The 21,480-nt window shown below is 39.3% G+C and overlaps 1 protein-coding gene across 11 annotated transcripts in view; it reads left to right on the top strand.

Moving 5' to 3' along the window:
* Nucleotides 1-21,480, top strand: part of Cep295 (centrosomal protein 295) — a 41,157-nt gene that overhangs the window by 8,369 nt on the left and 11,308 nt on the right. For 7 of the 11 annotated variants that reach the window (XM_027410840.2, XM_027410846.2, XM_027410841.2 and 4 more), the window contains 10 exons: nucleotides 2,006-2,101; nucleotides 5,607-5,747; nucleotides 9,092-9,275; nucleotides 9,716-9,880; nucleotides 12,339-12,560; nucleotides 16,264-16,356; nucleotides 16,486-16,589; nucleotides 17,287-17,427; nucleotides 17,621-17,718; nucleotides 17,993-21,344. In XM_027410840.2, coding sequence (XP_027266641.1) covers nucleotides 2,006-2,101; nucleotides 5,607-5,747; nucleotides 9,092-9,275; nucleotides 9,716-9,880; nucleotides 12,339-12,560; nucleotides 16,264-16,356; nucleotides 16,486-16,589; nucleotides 17,287-17,427; nucleotides 17,621-17,718; nucleotides 17,993-21,344 — 4,596 coding nt within the window. Of the gene's footprint in view, nucleotides 1-2,005; nucleotides 2,102-5,606; nucleotides 5,748-9,091; nucleotides 9,276-9,715; nucleotides 9,881-12,338; nucleotides 12,561-16,263; nucleotides 16,357-16,485; nucleotides 16,590-17,286; nucleotides 17,428-17,620; nucleotides 17,719-17,992; nucleotides 21,345-21,480 lie in introns of those variants that run through there. The other 4 variants (XM_035443457.1, XM_027410843.2, XM_027410842.2 and 1 more) reach the window with 3 other exon arrangements.

Below are 21,480 nucleotides of genomic sequence, written 5' to 3'. Positions count from 1 at the left end.
CTGGGATTAAAGGTATGCACCACCACTGCCCATTGTGTTGTATGATTGTACTTTAGTTCACAAATTAACTGCTGGCACATATTTGTAATCCCAGTACCTAGGAAGTGGAGGCAGGAGCATCAGGAGTATAAGGCCATCACTATAGCAGGTTTGAGTCCAGCCTATAATACATAAGACCCTGTCACAAAAATAAAATAATCAGCTAATGTTTTCATCAGTGGAAAAATGTTGTTTGTTTATAGTTTCTTTTTTTGGCCTCCGTTAAAACTTTGAATGGGATCTCCCTGTTCCCACCCTTTGCTCCTTGTGTTTCTAGGTTCCCATCAACATCTTCTAACTTGTTTAAATAGTTCTCAATTTGAACTGAATATTTGCCACCTGGGAGGGAGTTTAAAAAATTAATACTAGTGCTAGACATTACCGACAAAGTTCTGATTATAGTTGGTTTGGTGAAGGATCAAGATGTCTAGTTTTCAAAAGCTATTTAGGTAATTCTCTTAGTTAGCCCATCCATGTTACTTGGTTCTTAATCCTGTCTTCTTGCCTTTTATGTTTTCCTCTTTTTTGTTTTTTTGTTTGAGTTCTGTTTGTTTTTTCCTACTTGTTTATGTTAAAGTTGTGTCTGATCATTTCTCAATTATACTTCTCCCTTTGAGCTTGTCAGTGTTACCTCTGTGGTTTAACACGTGCTTTCTCAGACATTGTGAGTCCCACGATAATTGGCACCATAACTATGTGACACAGAGATGTACCTTCTTTTCATAAGAAAGCTGAGGGACAGAGTCAGCACCAGGTGCAGAAGAATCTCAGGAAATTGTACTGTTACTTTATTTTCTGTTTATAGTGCTTAACTTGCACAGAGTGGACACTCAGAAATCCCTTGTTTAATTACATATCAGGACATAATAAGTTGTAATGGGCTAAATCTACTTTTATGCCAAAGTATTGGAAGCAGGAAACTAGCTTATTTCATCTTTTTGAGACTTGTGGAGTTAGTGTTCTTAAATTAGCTAGTGTTTCCACACCAGAACTTAATACGTGATTAAACATTGAGGAGTGAGATTAATGTGAACTCTAGTGGGATTTTTGTGATTAGTTGTGCCTCTATCTTGACTACGTGTGTCTTGTAAGCACATTTTTATTCAGGAGATTTGAAAGTGCTCTCAGTTCTGGAGATGGACCTCAGTGGAAGAGCACCTCGGTCGGTACAGTCCCCAGTAAAGGGTAGGATGTAGGAGACACCATAGTAAAAATAAATGTCTCTTTAAATAACTTAGAAGTTAGAGTGAACTTCTAAACTGAAATAAAAAAACATTGACTATAATACACATATCTAGAAGATATTTCAAATATTAAACAATCTAGTACTTTATTAAAACTTGAAGTAATTTAACTCTGGATGAAAAGATTTATTGCATTATTAAGCAGATTTTAGCATTGGTTTTGTTTCAGTGCATTTTTTGTTTCTAATAATACAATGCAATAGGCAAGGTAATTCATAGAGAAAAGACTGGCTCATGGTCCAAGACTGATGGGTTGCATCTCATGGTGGTCTTCTTACTGGCAATCATGAGTTGTTGGAGAGCATTAAAGCCATAAACAAGGAGATCTAGGCAAGTGGCTTTTGTAGGAGACTCACTTTAGAAACAGTTAGCCTTGGAATTCATTGATCAGTTGAAAGGACTAATCTATTCATTAGAAGAGCTTCCCTAATAACCTCAAAAATTTCTACCCTTTTCCCTCCTAACCTCTCCTAGTAGGGATTAAATTTGAACAGATTTGAGAATAAACCATAGCATGGATTAATACAATTTTGTGACAATGCACGCTTGTGATCCCAGCTCTCAGGTTGAGGCAGGAGGATTGGCATAAGTTCCAAGCCAGCCAGGCTACATAGCAAAATATTGTTTCAAAAATTAAGAAATTTTACTTTCTGCATTGGATCTAGATTTATTGAAAATGTGTGCTTTTAACCTAAACTCTTATTTTATGTCCTATTTTCCAGAACATTGAAATAAACAGAATTCCTTCCTTGAAAACCAATAGTTGCACCTATCATCACATTTCTACTTTTGTGAATAGACAGATGGGCACAAAGCAGGTGATTGACTTACTGTTTGTTCATAGCTTCACTTGAGTCTTTCTGTGTGCACTCAATTCAGTTTTATCTTGAGTCTAGGTCTGGCATAGCCAGTTCAAAATTTGAGCAATCCTACTAACTATTCTTGGGTAAAAAAGAACAAAAAGCCTTGCAAATGTGTTTTGAATTTTCATGTCAGATATATGATTGTCTCATGTGAATAGAAGAAAATACATGACTATTTGTGACTGTCGTTTAAAATGGTAAATATATTTTATCACTCATTGTACAAAATATGTTTTATTATAACATAAAGTAGGTTTTAAAACGTTTGATCATAAAATAATAGAACTTTTGCAGAAATAGAACTTTATATAGAAGGTAAACTAAGAGAAACATCAATGATCCCACCGCCAGAAGGCAACATGGTTATTGTCATATGAGTTAGAGTCTGTCTTTATGTAGAGACATTCACACAAAGATTTAAAACAGGATTTGTTTTTTAATGTTTGTGGGTGTTTTGCTTTGCATGTGTGTCTGTACCATATTATATGCCTGATACCTGCAGAAGCCAGAAGAGGGTGTCTGATCCCCTAGGGCTGCAGTTATTGAGAGCTGCCATGTGGGTACTGGGAGTTAAGCTTGGGTCTCCAGAAGCATAGCCACTGCTCTTAACTGGTGAGCCATCTCTACAGCCCCTAAAAACAGGATTTTAAACAACTCCTCACAATTCATGCTTCACTAAATAATAGAAACTTAATCTTGTACATTTATGTCTATATCTGATTTTATATTAAGAGTTTATTCCTAGAGAAAAAATTACTGCTTCCAAACTGCAGAACATTTGATAAAGCTCACATTGAACAGCCTTTTGAAAAGTACTAAAAACATCAGAATGGCTGTCTTCCCATTCCTTTGTCTTCATAGATATTATGACTAAAAAGTCCTTCCTGGTGTTAAGAGTGAATGACTGATATTTCCTTATAATAATTGCTTTTACTCTGCAACAGTAAATTTGTGTGTTTTTTTCTTGTTTAAATGTTTTTGGAACTCACAGATCTACCTGCCTCAGCCTCTACACTGGGATTAAAGGCATGTACTCTACTCCCAGAGTAACTGCAGGCTTTAATATTTTTCCATATTGTATATATTTGGCTACTAGATAAATAAGCTACCAATACAGCATTAATGTGGACTTTTAAATACAACAAAATTTTAGTTGACTGCTTAGAAGGGGTGCTAAAGGCAGCATACACTAATATATAAGATGAGTGTCATATAATGAGCCTGTAGGATTCAAAACTAAATTGAAAATTTGTTTAAAATTATAGGAGTTGAGGAGATGGCTCATTTCCCAAGTGCCTGCCACATTGTAAGCAGGAAGACCTAGGCTTGATTCCCCAGCACCCACATTAAAACTAGGTATGGTAGCACACATTTGTAGCCATAGCACTGTTGCAGCAAAACAGTGAGACCCCTGGTACTCATAGCTGACTGACCAGCATAGCTGAATCTATGAGCTTCCAGCTCCCTGAGAGCCTATTTCAAAAACTCAGGTAGAGAAACTCTGGCCTCAACAGATATGTACATATTACACCACATAAACACACATGCACACATATACCATGAAAGATAAAAATAAACTTGTACAATAATATAATTCCAACATTAAGAAATCAGACTAACTTTAGTTTGTCACTAGCTTACATTTAGTTACTCTGAAATTTGTGAAATATTAAATACTTGTTGCTTAAAATGAAGTTTTCTGTCAGGCACCTTTAACTCCAGCACAAGAGAGGCCAGCCTGTGAGTCCAAGGCCAGCCTGGTCTACAGAACAAGTTCTAGGACAGCCACAGCTATGCAGAGAAATCCTGTCTTGAAAAGCCAAAAATAAATTAATTATTAAAGTTTTCCTTCTCTCATGCTAGGCAAGAGTTCTAGCTGAGCTACATCCTACATCCCCAAACCTCTTTTTATTCTTCATGTCACACACTTCATTATCTCTAGATTAGATATAACTATCATTCTGTTGTGTGTTGTTTTGAAGTTTTCCATCTCAAGATTTTATCAGAATTGACATTCTGCTTTAAATACATCCTCAAGAGAGGGGGAGAATTCCATAGCAACTTTTTTCATTAAAACTTCATGGCCTGAATGGAGTGAAGTATTGTTTAATGTTCTGTGCCCATTATAATTTTTATTTAACCTATTTTGTTCTGCTGGCATTATTTAGATTTGCATAAGTATTTGGGGGGGCTCAAAAAAGGTAATTTTGAGGGGAGGGGGTGTTTGAAGACAGAGTGTTTCTGTGTAATCTTGGCCATCCCAGAACTCTCTGTGTAGACCAGGTTGGCCTTGAACTCAGAGATCTGCCTGCTTCTGCTTCCCAAGTGCTGGGATTAAAGGTGTGTGCCTCCACTGCCAAGCTGAAAGGTAACTATTTTTAATAGGCTTATTTAGCTAGTGCAGTCTTTCTTACTGTCAATATCTTCATCTACTTATCTCACTATTTGAGGACTTTTCATCTTTCTTTGAGAAAATGTTTCACTTCAGCCTTAAACTCAGTCTCTCAAGACTGCAAGAGTGAGCCACCATACCCACTCTGGGAGGGTTTAATCTTGTGTATAAATTAGTAACTTTTGTTTTCATTATTATTGCTTCAATTTATTGATCATATGAGCAACAAAGCTCTTTCCTCCTGGTTATATTAGCAATGCTGCCTATGTGGCTGAAGACATGGCTCGGTAGTTAACTAGTGTTACTGTGCTTGTAGAAGACCTGCACCCCTTGATAACCAGCTTTAACTCCAGTCTCTTCTGGACTCCCAGGGCACTTGCACTCATCCCTGCCTATATACATAATTAAAAAAATGTTAAATAAAGTGTATATTTGAAAGGAGATGTTCAAATAACAAAGAGTAACAAGAGGTAAAACTGGTATAGTCACTGTTTTTTCATGAGTTCTAGGAAGCCAGGGTTATATTCAAGTCATTATTCTGGCCTTCTTAGCAGAGTCATCATTGCTGTTTAGAGGATTTTCTTTCTGTGTGTGTGTGTGTGTGTGTGTGTGTGTGTGTGTGTGTGTGTGTGTTTTAAGATTTAGACATTTATGTACTTCATGTATATGGTTGTTTTGTCTTCATGATCATTTGTACACCAGAAGAGGGTATTGGATCCCATGAGACTACGGCTACAGATGGTTGTGAGGAGGTGTTGGGAATTGAACTCAGTACCTCTGGAAGAGCAGCCAATGCTCTCAACTGCTGAGCCATCTCTCCAGCTATAGAGCTAATTCTTAAAAATCATGGATTTGAATGCACAAAGCCTGATGTTTTAAAATGTATTTACATTATTCTAATAATTTGATCATTTTATAGCCAATTGTTATAATTGCAGATATTAAAAACTTTTTTACTATTTAATTTTATATAAGTAGAAAAATTATATTAGTAACATTGCTTTTTAAAGCTATTTCTTTGTTTCACATTTTAAAAAAAGATCTAAACTTGTGTTGATTGACTGCCAGCCAGATGCTCATTTGGCTGCTGAAGAAGAAGCTAGACGATTGGAAGGACTTCGGAAGCAGGCGGCACAGGAGAGAAGGGAGCAGCTTGAAAGGGCGCATGCGCGGGGATCCCAAGCCATGAAGAAGATCCACCTGACCCAAGTAAGACCTGGCATCTCCCTGTGGTCTGTGACTGCTGCTGCTAGGCTGGTTGGTGGCATTGTTGAACTGCTCAGTGAGTGAGTTCTGTCCTAGAGTATGAATACAGTGTTTTTATTGTCAACTTAAGGAAGGACAAGTTTACTCATGATTCAAGGTATAGTCCATCATGGAGGGCAAGTCAAGGAAGCAGGAGTTTGAAGTGCGTAGTCACATCATACCATAGTCAGGAACACAACACAATGGCTGCAGCTGTTTCGCTTTCTTTCTCATACAGTGCAGCACCCACAGGACTTTCCACCACCTCAGTGCAATCAAGACAGTTTCCCAGTAAGCATGCCAAAGACCCATCCCCCAGGGCATTCTAGATCCTGTCATGTTGACAGCATTAAACATCATCCAAAGTCTCTGATTCATACAATTTCATTACAATTTTCCAAAATCCTTTTCCTTCTTCTTTTAAGATCAGGTTGAATAAAGCTATTCTCACAGTGTATGTTGGTTTTACATGTTTGCCAATACATTTACATTTATTCAATCCAAAAAGAGCCTAAGAAAATGAATCACTTTTTTGATGTAGTAATTTTGATTGCATTTGTGTGTTGTATAAACTTGTATAATTGATTCATTAAGTATTTTCTGAACAAAGCACTTATTGGCTGCTTTGAGTTTTGATTCAAAGGTAGACTCATGTCCTTGCTTATTCTTGAAACACAGCATAAAAGATTCATCTTCCTGTTTCACCTTAACTTCTGAGGTTGACTACATTTGTGTATATTAAACGCCTAGCACCTTAGGAGAGGGGTTTTTTTTTTTTCGTTTTTGGTTTTTCAAGACAGGGTTTCTCTGTGTAGCTTTGGAGCCTATCCTGGCACTTGCTCTGGAGACCAGGCTGGCCTCAAATTCACAGAGATCCACTTGCCTCTGCCTCCTGAGTGCTGGGATTAAAGGCGTGCGCCACCAACCCCGGCTAGGAGAGGGTTTTTTAAGTGCCTCATTGGACATTAAATGTTTACCCTAAGGAAGTCTACTTTGATAGTAGGGTAGATTATGACCTCCTCCCTTGAAATTTTCATAAATAGGAAATGAATTATGGCTTAGTTAACTGTCTGAATTATTAATCATTCCCATCTAAGAAATAACAGCAGAAGCTGGGCGTTGGTATTGCACTTGGGAGGCAGAAGCAGGTGAATTTAAGACCAGCCTGGTCTACAAAGCGAGTTCCAGGACTGGCTCAAAAACAATACAGAAAAACCCTGTCTCGAAAAAAAAAATAACTACAGAAACTGAGAAACGGTTATAAGTTGAACACATCCTTCCATAAAAGCAACAGTGTTTTGTTTTGTTTTTTTGGGTTTTTTTTTTGTTTTTTTTTTTTTTTTTTTTTTGGTTTTTCGAGACAGGGTTTCTCTGTGTAGCTTTGGAGCCTATCCTGGCACTTGCTCTGGAGACCAGGCTGGCCTCGAACTCACAGAGATCCGCCTGCCTCTGCCTCCCAAGTGCTGGGATTAAAGGCGTGCGCCACCAAGCCTGGCTAAAAGCAGCAGTATTGAGTGGCTACAGAAATGCCACTGAACTTAGCTTGAACTTGCCACAGCTTGCCTGAACTTAGCTCACCTCTGTATTATTTGGCTCTTAGCTCTCCTTAGCTCACTTTCATCATCTGTTTCCTGAGGACTACATGAACTTCATAGGAACATTAATGGAGTTTAAAATTCCCTGTTCTTAGGAAAAATGCTAATAGGTTGACATACCATGCTTGTTAGGAGTAAAGAATAGTGGGTTGGGACCGCACAAGGATCACAGTCCCGAGGTGGGTGATGGATGGCGAGTGAATGGGGAAACAGAGACCTGTAGACGTCACTCATAATGAAAGCTTTATTGAGGGAGAGGTAAGAAAATAAGGTACAGAGACAGGGCCTGGAGAGATGCTCAGTGGTTAAGAGCACTGCCTGCTCTTCCAAAGGTCCTGATTTCAATTCCCAGCAACCACATGGTGGCTCACAACCATCTGTAATGATATCTGGTGCCTTCTTCTGGCCTGCAGGCAAACATGCAGGCAGAACACTGTATATATAATAAATAAATCTTTTTAAAAAAAAAAAAAAAGAAAAGAAAAGAAGGTACAGAGACAGAGAGGACAGATGAGAAGAGGAAAAGTCCTGTGTGCCCCAGGAGAACAGCAGGAAAGAGAGTGTAAGTGGGTGGGGTCTTTCTTTTAAAGGGGTCCTTTGCACCTGTATGTTGAACAGGGTACTGCCTGAGTTCATTCTGCCAGGTGACAGGCAGGCCAACATAATGCCAGAGTCCTTACAGTGGTTTAAGTGAGCCACAATAATGCATTTATTCAAATAGCAAGTAATACATATGCTATCATAAAACAAACAAACAAACAAAAAACTGCTGTTTGTGCCACTTCTCTTTATTCTAGACTAGTATTTCTCACATAGGAAAAGTCATCCAAAACTGTGGTATCTTAGTGTTAATAGATTCCATTTCCCTGTCTGAACCTTTTCCCTAAGACCTTTTGGTCTAGGAATGTATTTATTGCTGGGTCTGTTGTAATTGGCATTTAGATTCTGTCCTCCTCTGGTTTTATATTTTGTGTGTGGGGGGGGGGGTGGTTGGGTAAATCCCTTTGCTCTCTGTGCCCTATCTATACAAAGGGTGTGCTGTTCTCTGATTGCTTTCATAGCCATACCTATGTGTTGTCCCTATTTTTTTCTTCTACTACTACATCCTCTTCTGTGTGACTAAATGCTTACCCAGAAACTGAGGAGGTTACTCTGACTGGACTTCTTTGCCTTTTATCATCAAAATTAAATTAGATAACTTTATTAAGACATGTTGATTAAACTTTCATGTTAGTAGTACTCTACACATAAAGAGATACACAAATCCCCTCTAACCGTGGAAATCGGAGTTTGAAGTGATGGAAGTATCATTGGTTAGGTCTCCATTACTCAGGACCTGAGAAGTGCAGAGAGAGCTGAACTCAGCACCTTTTAGTAGCCCTGGCAGTTAAATAGAAAGTGACCAAGTGGTTTTCTTCTGCAGAACATCAGAGGCAGGCAGTTTTCAGACTTTATGGTGTAGGCAGTATCCTCTCTCACTTCTACCTTCTTTGTCCCATTACTAGTTTAGGGTTGACATTTCCTCCTGATATTCTCAGTATGTTATCCAGCAGATATTTGTGGAATAGATAAATTAGTGTAGTATATCTTATATCAGAACAAATGGAAGAGGAGGGGGCAATTTTAGACCCTATTCTTCATACTTTCCTCTTGCCAGTCAATGTAACCATCTGAAGTTTGACTCAGCTGTCAATTATCTGTTTGTTCTTGAAGACCCAAGAGAGACTATTGGAAGAACTCAAACAGCTGCAAAAAGAGGACCTGGCACGTAGGAGACAGACAGTGGCACAAATGCCCCCACAACTAGTTGAACTGCCATACAGACGCGGCGAGGTGAAAGAAGACTGGCATCGAGAGCTGGAGTTCGCTTTTGAAGATATGTACAATGCAGACAGGAGTAAGGGACTTTCAACAGAGCTTTTAAATGTTTGGGTGGGAAATCATATTTGTAGTAATAAGCAGTGTTTATTTTGAAATGAGTTATTGTGTAAAAAGGGCCTTCATGCGTTAGACTTAAAACTGATAACCCTAAGATTTTTATGGTTAGGGCTGCAGAGATGGCTCAGCAGTTAAGAGCACTGCCTGCTCTTCCAAAGTTCGATTACCAGCAACCACATGGTGGCTTAAGACCATCTGTAATGAGATTTTGTGCCCTCTTCTGGCCTGCAGGCATACATGCAAGTCGAACACTGCACACATAAATAAATAAATAAATAAATAAATAAATAAATAAATAAATATTTTAGAAGATTTTTATAGTTAAGTTCCCCCCCCTTTTTTTTAATTATTTTCAGTCATATTAGAAGGAAAACGGGTCTCTTGTGTTTCTTTATTCAGAGGTGAAAGGAAACCTGATTTTGCATCTTAAGCCAGAGCCTTTTCCTGCCATGTCTGATCAGCTCCGGGATGAAGAACTGGACCTTTCAATGGAACTAGAAAATCGAGGTGAAAAGAAGAACTCTCAAGTGCCAGACACTGAAATAATACATTCTAGTGGAAGAGGTGGTAAAAGCCCCTAAACTGAATGTTGAAACTCATAGAAAAGAATTTTAATCATTAGCTAAGAGTTAGGAAAATCCATTCAATTTAAGTGCCGATAATGACACTAATGTAAGCAATGACAGGAAGTGTCTGCATATTTCTGCCGTTAGAGATCAGTTCCATACTTGTTAGAGGGAGCCATTCACACATGATACCATGTGGAGATCTTTAGGTTATGTGAGTTAGATGCTTAGTTCTGGATTCATTTGAAGGGTCAGCAACTTTTACACTTGACCAGATTATTAGAAATCCTATTGTGTATCGTGATGCATTGTACAGACTTCGATTTCCTATCCTTCACACGGGCTTCAACATTGAACTTTCTCACCTGGTTGTGCCATAGGTACTTAACACTCATATCCAGCACTTAGTCATCTCTTGCTTACTGAAGCCTTCGCTTTCTAACTTAAGTGAATAATGGGGCCAGTGGGATGTCTCTGTAGGTAAAGGCACTTGCCTCCAAGCCTGATGACTTTGGCATCTCCATGGTGGAAGGAGGGAACTGACTCCTGCAAGTTGTCCTCTGACCTTCACATTCCCTTCCCCAGTAAATAAATAAATGCAATTAAGTGAATGATGATATCATGGTTACCTGAGACAGATCAAACATTTTTCTCTTTCACTTCTGTATCTCCTTAAAGACCAACTCCACACCACTGAACTGAACTCATTTTTCCTCTTTGTTTCTACCTGTATTGCCTTTATGTCATGCTACTCAGGGTTACATCTCGCCACCTGTACCCTACACTGTGGAAGTGGCTCTTTATGGCTAACTTGATGGTGGGGGCTCAAGGCCTTCTCCCTTTCTTTCCTGCACACGTGTCTCTCCTCACAACTCTAAGACTCAGGTCGGTGATTACCCATCCTGTTTTCAGAGTTTCCCCAGAAATGATATCTTCTTATTTTCTTGCTAGGTTAATAGTGTCTTTAAGAAGACCTTTTTTTCCCCCCATTTCATCCAGGGTTTTAGTTGTTTTAATGGAACCTTTTATTCATATTTCTAGTTAGCCAAAATTAAAGCCTCACATTACTCTATTTCCTGCTGGCCTAATACTCAGTCTTCCAACTTTTCATAGAAAGCTAGGAAGCTGAGTATTGTGGCACAGCCTGTAATTTCACTGTACAGGAGGCTGAGCCAAGAGGATAACCAGGTATTTGGGACAGGTCTGAGCAAAATAACAATACTTTGTCTCTTGAAGACATCAACAACAAAGGGCTAAGAACTTCCATTACCCTCCTTTAAAACTAAATCCTTGTTGACAAATAATTACAAATAAAAGTTGGCAATGTAGCTCAGTGGTAGAGTGTTTGCCTACCATGTGGAAGGCCCTAGATCCCATACCTACTGTGTACACAAAATGATGGATGGGTGGGTGGGTGGATGGATGGATGGATGGATGGATGGATGGATGGATGGATGGATGGATGGATGGATGGAGAAAATTAATCTGCCTTAAAAATAGGCAGGTCACAGGCTAATGGGTAACTGACTGAAGCAACCAGAAAGTGTTACCTCAGTACATGGCTCTGTGTTCATATAGAACTAAAGAAGAGAGTAAACTAGAGTGTGGTTGTGAGATGGAGTGCAGTGAAGTCACCTTTTGTGTATACTGACTGGAAGGACAGAGCCTCGTTGGTGCTAGAAATGTCGCACAATGGTGATATTGATAGACACTTCTGTGAAATTCGCTTTGTGTTCTGAGCCGTTTGTTACATTTTTAATTCTATTAGAACTTTTTTTTTAAAATACGTATTAAAATGTACTACTTTGCCAGTTTTCAACCTCTTTGGTATTGTTAGTTTTTTCTTTGATTAAGCTAAAACACAATTTGGTCCCCACTGAGAAATTTTAGTTCTATTCTTAGTCAGCTTGTGCCATCTCTGTGGAAGGATGCTTGAAGAAATACCTTGTTTCTGATTTTTGATAAATGAAAGGGTTTACTTACAACCAGAGATGGAAAAATTTTCCCCACATATTAGCAAGAATGATTTGAAAGCAGGTGCTTTACTTCAGGGCTGTAAAATTGTTTTTCTAGTAGCCATCTAAGAATTGTTTTGGCCATTCCCTAGCACTATGAAACCTTACAGTGCATGACTCAAACATTAACCTTAGTCACAAGCTGGTTAGGAGTCAATCTGTCATCACCTAGCCAGTAGAGTGAATGTCCTTCTAAGAGTTAAAGTTTGAAATTAGTTTATATATATTATGGTATTGTAAAATGGTCTAAATTTGAATTTAAATTTAAAAAATTATACTTGATTGTTAAACTAAGACAAGTTAGTGTTGTTGAATACACTAGCCTTTAAATATTGAAAATAAAGTTATGCTTTTGTTTTAAGTAATTATAACAGTACCTGGGTATAAAGACAGAATAATTGCCTAAATGTAATGATTTTTTTTTTCTTTCTATTTTTTTAGTACCCTTTGGAAGGAAGACCCAACAAATCCCCTCAAGAATTCTTTTTAAAAGATTGTTAAATAAGATTCGAAGCCAAAAATCTCTCTGGACAATTAAATCTGTGTCTGAGGATGAAAGTGAAATAACTACGACCATCAGTGAGGTTGAGAGTAAAGCACCAACCATGGAATCGGGAGCCATGGTCCTTGAGGAAGGAACACTGTCCTCCGAGCAGGAACAAGGTGCTTTCTCCATCAGCCTATGTGACGGCACATAAACATGTTCAGATTGTTTAAAAATGTTCATATCTGAGTTTAGGGTTTAGTACCACAGTAGATATTCAAGGCCCTAGTTTCAGACTGCATCACTGGAAGAGACGGGGTCGGGGGCATGGTGGTTGAGTCATGCATGAGAAAACAAAGAATAGAGAACAGAAGTTAAGCAATGGCCTAGGGGGCTGGAGAGATGGCTCAGAGGTTAAATGTGCTGACTGCCCTTCCAGGGGACCTGGGTTCAATTCCCAGCACCCACATGGCAGCTCACAATTGTCTATAATTTCAATTCTAGGGGACCTGGCACCCTCACACAGACATACATGTAGGCAAAACACCAATGTACATAAAATAAAAATAAATAAATTCTAAAAAAGAAAGAAAGAAAAATAGGCTGGAGGGATGGCGAAGAGTACTTTCTGCTACTCCAGCACCCACATGGTGGCTCATAGTCTTCTGTAACTCCAGTCCTAGGGGATCAGACCCTCTCTTCTGGCCTCTGAGGGAAGGTACTCGGCAGGCAAATGGTACACAAGCATACAGCAGGCAAAACATTCATACATGAAAAATCAGAAGATTTAAAGTTAGCCGGGCATTGGTGGCGCACGCCTTTAATCCCAGCACTCAGGAGGCAGAGGCAGGCGGATCTCTGAGTTCGAGGCCAGCCTGGTCTACAAGAGCGAGTTCCAGGACAGCCTCCAAAACAGTACAGAAAAACCCTGTCTCAAAAAAAAAAAAAAAAAAAAAAAAAATATATATATATATATATATATATATATATATATATATATTTAAAGTTAAGAAAGAGCTCTGCTATGTAAAGGCCGCAGGAGAATGTGAAGCACATTAGTGTTTCTCCTGAACCACTGCTGTTGCTCATTGTATGAACTCCTGGAAGTCACTGAACCACATGTTAGTTACTTGTCATGTTTAGGCTATTGCTTTCTTGTTGTTTTTGTGTTAGTCTATGCACTCGAATGTGTGTGTGTTTTATATGTATGGTATGCCATTGCCTGGTGATTCACTCACATCTTTTTTTTATTCCTTTGGGGTGTGTGTGTGATTGTGATTGTGTATACCTTGTGCATGTGGAGGTAAGTCAGAAGACATCAGAAGATCCCGTGGAACTGGAGTTACAGTTGGTTGTGAGCAATCATATGGGTGTTGGGAACCAAACCCATGTCCTCTATAAAAGTGGTAGGCACTCTTAAACAGCTAACTATCTAGCCTTCCACATCTTTAGTTTTTAATGCATGTTAGTGGATTTTGAGTGTGTTATATCTCTTTACATTCCAACCAGAGATCCTTTCCTTATTTGTTAATTTTAAAGAATGGGGGAGTGAGTCTTAAATATATACCCAGAAGTTACTAGACTCATACTAATAAGATCTCCTTGAATTATAAATATGAGCAACTGAGAATTGTGAAGGTATATTCTGATTTCAGTTGTATTTCTTAGAGGTTTATCTTTTGCACACCCCCCCCCCTTTTGGAAGGTATGTTTGTGTATGTGTGGAGATATTTTGCTACCACACTTTGAAAGGAAAGCTAGTTGGGTTTTATGCTGTTCACAAGAAGCCTTGGCCTGCATCCTTTACTAGGCCTTCTAACGCTTCTCTCTTGTTTTTCTTTTTTGTGTTATCTTTTGCTGCACCTATTGATCATTGCCCCCAGAGCCCATTCCTCAGATCTGTTTTCCTGCACTTAAAACTCCCTAATGTACCTCTGACTCACACTGTACAATATTATGTATTTACTGATGTCACCAAAGTGTGTATTTGCCAAGTTGGCCTCCTTGGATTCAACGAATTATTTGATACCTTCACTTTCAGATCTATTACCCTCTTAAATTTGCCCCAAATTGAATTCTAGATAACTCCCAATCTACAGCTGCTTTTCGTCCCCCAGCTCCCAGTTATTTGCTGGAGAAAAAAAGGTTTTATTATTCTGATTCTTTTTTTTCATTACCTACATCCAAGCCCTCAGCAACTTTAGCCGGTCCCACTTAAAATATATCCAAAGTTCAACAGTTTCTCACCACCAGTCCTAGTCTCAGCTGCATTTGTTTCTAGCGTAGGTTCTTGTCATGGTTCCATCTTCAACTTTTATAGCTTCCACTAAAATCTCTTCATCAAGTGACCCTGTGAAAACTCAGGTCAGCACATTTGTTCTTCTGCATCAAGCCCTACAGTGACTACTTGTTTCACTCAGTGAGAATCAGACTATTGACAATAGCGTCATACCATGCTCTGTGACTTTGTTCCCTTCCACGTCTCTTGCAATCACTGTGCTGTAGATGCTGGCTTCCTCCCCAATCCTCAGACAGCCAAATTGCAGCTCATATATTCTTCTTAACTATTCATGTTTTGGCCAGCATTCTTCTGTAGTTGTTTTTGTGGCTGTCTCCCTCCCCTCCTACCTGAGTCTATTTCTCAGTGAGGCTTTCTCTTCTCACTTTATATAAAATGCCACCTTCTGCCTTCCGAGTAATGTTCCTTCCCATCACTTCATAATCTCTCACCCTGCTTTCTCTTGATAGCTCTTACCAACAGGCAGTAGACTTACTTTCTTGTTTATTTTCTTCATATCTAATCCATTTGTGAGAGAGGAACTTGAAAATTTTATTCATTGCTCTGTCCCCAGAGGCTCTGTGGATAAAAAGTTGAATTAGTCATATAGCTGAATTAGTTGTTGAATTAGTTGAATAACTTAAAGCAAGAGAGATAAATTGGGAAGTCAGATATTTAAAACCATGAGAATAGAAGTTTCTTTTAAAGGAAAGAATTCAGTGAGAAGGGAGCTTACATACGACCACCTGAGGGATTCCAGCTGTAAAAGCTGCAGGAGGCCAGTCAAGTATTGAGAATACAGTATTGGATTCCAAATAAAAGGAAATCTGCTGTGAATCTGTAATCACATTTTGAAAAAAATGCCACCACATGAGTAGTCGCTCTTCACTTTGATCTTGCTTCATTCTTCTCTTTCAGCTGACTGTGCTCCTTTCCTGTGAGTCTTTCAGTTTCTTGAGTGACCCAAGGGGTGTGTGTGGTGTTTTGTTTCCCTTTGTTCCTCTCACAGGGTTTTCATACTGTTTTGGATAGGTCTATTTGCCCCCCTCACCTGACCTCCTTCCTTACCTTTCAGTGACTGCTTAAAACCTGATTCACTAATATCTTTATTATGTTTCATAATATAGCCCGTTTTCTTTACATAGTATTTGTTTTTAATTCTCCAAATTTTTATGAGGTGTTATGGTGTTTCTGTCCCTCTTTCAATCTTTAAACCTTCTTGAGGCCTCTTATCATTCAACACAGTATCCCTTATCATCTACCGTGCCATGGTAAATGGTTGAATCAGAGCTTTGTGCAAAATTACTGGCTACCCTGGTATGATGGGATTCGTATCATAAAATCCCTAGAATCTTATTTACTAGAATGTTATTCTAGTAAAAGCACATTATTTGTTTGGCACCTCTTTAGTCTTTGATTTTTCTTATATTTGCCTTCGATTGGGTGGTTAATGTATGTAGCTACCAAGATGATGACTGAGCCTTCACTGAGGGTCCTCTTCCTGTTGACCAAGAGAGAACAGTTGATCTGATCTAATGCAGGTTCCTGTTATTTTGCTCCCTTTAAGCTTGACATTATCATACTAATAGTGGTATCTGTTACAGTCATGGACAGTGATAGACTGACGATTGAATCTGAACCACTGAGTAGTGAAGATAAGCCATTTTTCTGCCAAGGAGATGCTGGAAAGGAACAAGGTATTTCTGTCATATTCTCAAATTAAACTTGCTTGGTTCTTCATATTGTTTCCTTAGTAAATTAGGGTACTATGGTGGGTTCATCTTTCTGAATTATTGAAACTAATTTTTGTCTGGTGATTCTTGTAGCAGTTGTTGCATTTCCACCCATCACAGATGTGGCTCAGAGTTCAGTACTGCTTCATCCTCAGGAAGAAGCAGTCAGAATTCGAGTGTCAGCAAGACACAAACAGGTAAGCAGGCCCTGCAGCTACAGTTTTGTTTGTTTGACCTATGCAATTCTTACATGATTTTTTTTTTTTTACTTTTATTTATTTATTATGTATACAGTCTCCTGCCTGCCAGCAGAGGGCACCAGATCTCATAAAGGATGGTTGTGAGCCACCATGTGGTTGCTGGGAATTGAACTCAGGACCTCTGGAAGAACAGTCAGTGCTGTTAACCGCTGAGCCATCTCTCCAGCCCTCTTACATGATTCTTACATGTTTATCTTACATAGATATTTGGCTGACAGGATGCATTTGGTCTCTGCATACACTCATATTCCCCCCTAAGTGTCTGCTGTGTGCTTCTTTCCCCTTTTGGTTCCCCCATAATCCCCATGGCAATACTAATGACAGATTTAAGATTTCGTACTTCATGAATAAGAGGTCCTTTTGGTGATGACATGTATTTCTTCTTCTTTTTGGGGGGGAGGGGGATGGGTTTCGAGACAGGGTTTCTCTGTGTAGCATTGGAGCCTATCCTGGCACTGGCTCTGGAGACCAGGCTGGCCTCCAACTCACAGAGATCAGCCTGCCTCTGCCTTCCAAGTGCTGGGATTAAAGGCATGTGCCACCAACACCTGGCATGTATTTCTTCTTAATGCAATGTATGTGAACTTTTCTCTTGAGAGTCTGTTGTTAGAACACTATTGTTCTTATTATCTAGATAATGGAGATAGAAAAGCAGAAGAAGAAGCAGTTGGAATTACTTGAACAAATTGAGCAACAGAAGTTAAGGTTAGAAACTGATTGTTTTCGGGCTGAAATGGAAGAAGAAGAAGAAAGAAAGAAAACGCAACAGTTTGAGGTAGGATGCTATTGGGAGGCCAGAAAATAGCAGTCATGCTGTTTATGCTTCACCCACCTGATAGATTTCCTCATCAGTGTTTGTGCTGTACAGTGTAGATGTGACCGGGTTTACTGATATGGTGTGTGCTGAGCTTTTTGGATCTACCTGTCATCGTAGAAAACAGTAAATTACTTCATTTCTTCATTTTTAGGTTTGCCCTGCTCCAGTATCACATACTCTGATTTCTGGTGAAGACAGTCACAGGCAGATGATACGTAACTATCAACATCAGCTTTTACAACAAAACAGGTATTGACTGGGATTTCTGTGAGACTGGTATGATTTCTGTGAGACTGTGTTACATCTTTGTGATTTATTATTTGTTTTATATAATGATCTAATTGGGATTCCCTTGGAAATTGCCATAATGCTTTCTTCGATGGCAGTGGGAATGTAACTTTTCTGTAGTAAATACAGCAACTTTGGATTGTTGCTTACAGTGTTTAATGTGTAAATATTTGAGAATTTGAGGGTTTTTTTATTACAGATTAGTAATATTTGTTTTTATATTTGTTTTTGATAGGTTAAACAAGCAGTCTGTTGAAACTGCCAGGAAACGATTACTCGAATACCAAACTGTATTAAAGGAAAGATACCCATCCATGTCATCCATATCACTGATACCTGATTCTATTATATCAGGACCACCACAGAAATCACAAAAGCCTGCTGCTGCATCAGAGCATTGGGATCTATGTCAGAGACTGAAGCTGAGTCCTAACAAATATCAACCTGTGCAATCCTCACAGATACCTGAATTAGATCAAAGTCATATTCAGGCACTAAGACAGGGTCACTTTCCACAGAGGCAAGGAGAAACGGGAGCATCAGAGATTCTAACCAAGCAGTCTGTGGGGTCACAGGAACATCTACAGAAATTCTCTCATGTGGAAGCACATCAGAGAGACTATGAATTTGTCCCTAAATATTCTCATGCACTTTCAAGAACTGTGTCTTATGATAGGCCACAAACATTACAGGATGCTGGAGAAGTATCTAAACCACTGACGACAATAACTTATCAGACTTTAGAATCCCAACAGATATCATCAGAAGATAGTGAAGCTATATCTTCTAAACCAACTGAGTCTTCTTCATTTCTCCCACTCGTGCCTGAACGTTCTTTTACTACTCTCCCAGTTCAACTTGAATCTGGAAAAGTTCAGGAACCCTTTACAACCATAAGCAAAAGTAGAGTTTCCATAAACCAGTCTGTAATCAGTCAGATGCATGATCAGCCTTTGTCATCCTCAGATACAATCACCGCCCAGCAGGATAACTTAAAGTTTCTCCAAAAACATTTAGAACTGCAGAAGGAAGCTCTTCAAGCAAGACAAGAGGCTCAGGAAAAGCTGGCTTTTTGCACACAAAAAGAACTGAAAAAACAGGCTGGTCTTCCAGTATTCATCCCATCATCGGATGGAGATTTATTTACTTCACTGCCATCTGAAACAGGAAAAATCCAGACATTTTCAACAGAAAGTGATGCCACTGTTTCCTCAGGCAATATGGACAAACTTTGGGGTTTTTCACAACCTGTCTTATCACAGCAAACTAATTTAGAATTTCCCCAAGAACAGATGAGTGTTCAGAAGGACAACCTTCAGGCTAGGCGGGAAGCCCAGGAAGTCTTGTTGGCACATAAACAGAGTAAACTGGATGACATTGTACATTCTGAGCAGGCTAGGCACTCTTGGCCACATCAGGTGGCTCAGCAGTCATTTAGTCCATTAATAGTGACTGATAGACTATTTAGAAAAATCCAGGAACAGCCTTTACCTACAAACAAGAAAGGGCTTCTCCCAAGCCAGTCTGAAATCTCAAGATCTCAGGATGGGTCTTCAAGTTCTCTACAGCAGATCCTACCTCTACACAATAGTTTAAAGTTGCTGCAAGAACGGCTGGCTACACAGAGGGATGCAATTCAGACTAGAGATGAAGCTCAAGAGGAATCGCTTTTACATAAAGAAAGAAGTTTTGGAGACAGGATGTCTGAGCCAGTAAATTCACTTTCCTCAGTGGTTCCTCAGCATTCAGATGCTTCTTGTGCAGTTTCAGAACCTGGGCCTAAGAAGTCCTGGGAACTGCATTCATTTGAGGAGAATATAGTTCCCTCTAGTCATTTGATCACCCCAGCACTGGAGGAGGAGTCCCTTGGCTTTCCACAGCACAACTTGCCAAGACAAGAACATTTTATAACACCCCAGGAACAGGCACACATTCAGAGGGTTATACTTGGTGCCAGAAAAGAAACTATGGAATATGCACACAAAGAAAACGAATTAGAAAAAGGACTTAGTTCTCAACAAACTGGTACCTTATCTTCTTCATCCCAGGTAGCTGAATGGGAAAGATGCCAGGAGTTCTTATCAGTTAAGAGTGATAATACAGGGCCCTTAAGCCTTAAGATTCCAGGATTTCGGGAAAGGCTGGTTAGATTTTCACAACATACATTCCCTCTGCAAAATAATTTGCAGGAACACCAAGAATGGGTAAATACAGAAAAAGAGAGTTTTCAGCTTAGTCCTCAAACTCAGGAAAATTCATCTTCTCAACAGACAGGCTTTTCTTCCTTCATACCCTCATTAGGACCGTCATCGTGTGTGTCCTTGCCTTCTGCTGACTCAGGCACAACAACAGAGAGCAATAGTAAAGTAAAATCAATCCATCTTCAGATGCCAGAATTGCAGGATAGACTTTTAAAGATATCTCAACTTATCCAGCCTCAGCAAGACAGTTTGAAGACCCTTCAAAAACAATTGGCTGTTCAAAGGGAAGCCATCATCCAGTCTAGACAAGAAGCTCATGAACAAACACTAAGAGAATGGAAGAAAACAGTATTTCCAAAGCAGCCTAGTTCATCTTCTCCCCTGACACCTCAGCATTCACTTGCTTCATTCCCTCTTTCTGACTCTGAAAGAACACAAGAACTCTGTTCAACCATCAGTGATGATGCAGTATCTTCAGGTTCTGAGATGCTGGGTTTGCCTGACAGGGCATTGGGTTTATCACATACTGCTTTATTTCAGCAGAATAATCTGGCTGCACATCCAGAACACCTCCATGCACAAACAACTTCCTTTCATTCTACTGAGAAACCACAGGAAGAGATGGTGTTTCCTAGACCATGTGAACTTTTTATCCAACCTTATCATGGTGACCTGAAGACACTTAAGCAGCAGTTAGATGTACAAAGGAAAGCCCTTAGATCTGGCCAGGAAGTACAAGAGGAACTACTTTTGCAAAGGTTAACTAAATTGGAGCAAAGGGTATCTTCCTCTTCATTCTCACCACAGGTAGCACTACCTGTTGCCAACTCTGAAGGGACCCAACAGTCTTTCCCAACCCAAAGTGATGATACACAGATACCCAACTCCCGTGGTGAGTATCTGAGCTTTTCACAGCCCCTTCTATCTCAGCAGGATAAGCTGGCAATGCAGATGGACTTAGAAATGGTATTTCATAAAGAACTGCTTTTACACAAACAAAACAGCCAGAACAAAAGTGACTCTCTTGAGCATGCTACCCCTGCTTTGTTTCTCTCCAAGGAAACAGAACATCCATTCATTCCATTACCTTTTGCAGAAGCTAAATCTAAAAGCATTTGTGATTTGTACTTGCCTAAAAAGGAGCATGAAGCTCCTTCTAGTGATGCTGGGATCCCAAGATTGCAGGACAGACTTTTGAATTACTCACAGTCTGTCTTAACCCAGCAAGACAACATGAGTCTTCAGAAGCAGTTGAATCTACAAAGAGAAGCTCTGCATTTTAGGCAAAGAGCCCAAGAAGAATTACTTGTTCAGAGACAGACAGCCTTGCAGCAGCAAATCGAAAAACACAGAGAGACTGTGAAAGATTTCTTGAATGTTAGTCAGGTATGTTCTAAATTTAAAACTTCAGCATTACACAAAGATGTTTAAACCTGATTCCATTTTAATCCTAAACTATCTTCCTTTAGTTATTGGGAGTACAGAAATTGAAACAAAATCTGTCTACTTCATAAGGTCATAT

The sequence above is a fragment of the Cricetulus griseus genome, chromosome 4 (genome assembly GCF_003668045.3).
Source record: "Cricetulus griseus strain 17A/GY chromosome 4, alternate assembly CriGri-PICRH-1.0, whole genome shotgun sequence".
In the NCBI taxonomy this organism is placed as follows: Eukaryota; Metazoa; Chordata; class Mammalia; order Rodentia; family Cricetidae; genus Cricetulus; species Cricetulus griseus.
The sequence above is the reverse complement of the archived record's forward strand: the minus strand, read 5'-3'. Positions and strand labels throughout refer to the sequence as shown.